A 2,077-nucleotide genomic window follows, 5' to 3' on the forward strand; every position below is an offset into this window, starting at 1 on the left:
GGCGCATACTTTGAATAAAATATTTGTTATCATTCTCTTGAAATAAATGTGTTTTTTTCTTGAAAAAATACCGGTTTCATATGTATACACCTGGTACATGTATTGTCAGTTACATAGTAGAATTTTAAACTTAAAAGATCAATTTTCGAACAAAAAAATGGAAGTTAAATTTTAGTTTAAAAAATAAATTTTTAACAAAGCAGATAAATCCTAAATCAATATGAATTTTTAAGAAAGGAGTTCAACATTAGTAGTTGAATTTTCACTGGAAAATGTTATGGTTAAATTTGCATGCAATTGCAAAAAAATAGTTCAATCTTCAAACAAATAGTAGAGTTTTTATCCAAAACGAGAAAAACTTCTGAAATTAGATGCTTCAATTGTAAAATAAAATCACAAATTTTCATTCTTTTCAAGCATTTCAAACCATTTTTATTCAGATTCCATATCAAAAATGTATTTTTAGTGCTGCAGAATTGGATGAGGAAGAAATGGTTTCTGATATGGTCTACAATTTCGTATTGCCCGAAGTGGAGAAAGAGATTGTGAGAAAAAAAATACGGGATAAACAACGAGGATATTTGGGAGCAGCGCATGCAGCAATTTATAACGAAATTTTAGATCTTCCGACTGGAGAAGAATCAGAATTAGAATCAGAATTTGAGAAGACATCTGAAAAGACTGACGAAGAAGAATCGGTAATTCAGTTCAATTTCTTTTTACATATAGTTTTACTTACAATGCATTTGAAAATCTTCAATATTCAAAGCTTATTTACCTTATTTTCTTGTACAGAATTAAATTCAGAAAAAAATTGGTCATTCAAAAAATGCAAATCTAGAATGTAACCAACTTTTCACTTTTAGATTAAAGTTTCAACATCCGAAACAGAAGAAATTCTCGACCAGGGAGATTACAAAAATATGATCGGGACCGTGATTGACCAAATTATGTCTTACGTTATTCCAGGCGGTAATTTTAATTATGCAGATTTTAATATTCCCAAATATACTTTTTCTATATTCAGGGCTTGGATCGACTAGAAGGCTTAACAACTTAAAAGTTTAAACCATTTTTTTAAATAGTCATTCAGCTTGAAGGAATCTGAATCTGGAATTAAAATATTTCTTTCTGGACTGTTTGAAAAATCTAAACTTGAAATTACTAAACAAATGCGGCTATAAATTTAAGGTTGTATAATTTGAATAGGAAATAATTCATTTTTTAATAATTCAGACTTTACAGTCTGAAATGCTCTCCAAACAGGCGGGAAATAAGGGTGATTTTGTACGAAAATAGGGGAATAAATTATTTAGAATAAAATGAATAAAGATAAAATATTGAATTCAATACGAAACGCTTTAAATTCCAAAGATTTCAATTAGAAATATATTGCATTTTCAATAAATTATAGTTGAATTTTTAAAGCCAAAAAGACGATTTTTTACTATTAAAGTTGAATTATCAATAAAAAATATAACTTTTATCGAAGAAGATGAATTTTCAACCAAATAGTCGTATTTAAAAAAATAAAGTTCAACCAAATAGTTAAACTTTCAAACCAAAAATGCGATTAAGAAAAATAAAGTGGAATTATCAAGCTGGAAAGTTGAAATATAAAAAAGAAACGACAAAAAATTCAAAGATGAATTTCCAACCAGACAATTGAATTTAAAAAAATTCTACCAAATAGTTTAACTTTCAAGCCAAAAATTGTATTTTTTAAAATAAAGTTTAACTATCAACCTGAAATATTAAATTTTCAACAAAAATATAATTTTTAACGAAAAGAGATGAGTTTTCAAACAGACATTTGACAAAAATTCAATCAAATAGTTGAATTTTCAAGCAAAAATACACATTTTTTTAAAAGGCAGTTGAATTTTCAACAAAAAAGGTGATTAAAAAAAATAAAGTTGAATTATCAACCTGAAAACTTGAATTTTCAATAAACTTCTACAAAAATTATTATTTTTGACTTACAAGACAGTTAAATTATCTACCTGAAAAGTGAAATTGTTAAAGAAATACATCATTTTTCATCAGGAAAACTGACTTTTAAACTAAATAGTTGTAC

General features: G+C 26.2%; 1 protein-coding gene across 2 annotated transcripts in view; it reads left to right on the forward strand.

The window, feature by feature from the left end:
• The window catches only part of LOC117169411 (cilia- and flagella-associated protein 91-like), a 23,929-nt gene that overhangs the window by 20,452 nt on the left and 1,400 nt on the right, over positions 1-2,077 (forward strand). For both annotated transcript variants that reach the window (XM_033355781.1, XM_033355780.1), the window contains exons 8-9: positions 467-698; positions 867-972. In XM_033355781.1, the coding sequence (XP_033211672.1) occupies positions 467-698; positions 867-972 (338 nt within the window). The remainder of the gene's footprint in view (positions 1-466; positions 699-866; positions 973-2,077) is intronic.

Source organism: Belonocnema kinseyi, chromosome 3, assembly GCF_010883055.1.
Source record: "Belonocnema kinseyi isolate 2016_QV_RU_SX_M_011 chromosome 3, B_treatae_v1, whole genome shotgun sequence".
Classification (NCBI taxonomy): domain Eukaryota; kingdom Metazoa; phylum Arthropoda; class Insecta; order Hymenoptera; family Cynipidae; genus Belonocnema; species Belonocnema kinseyi.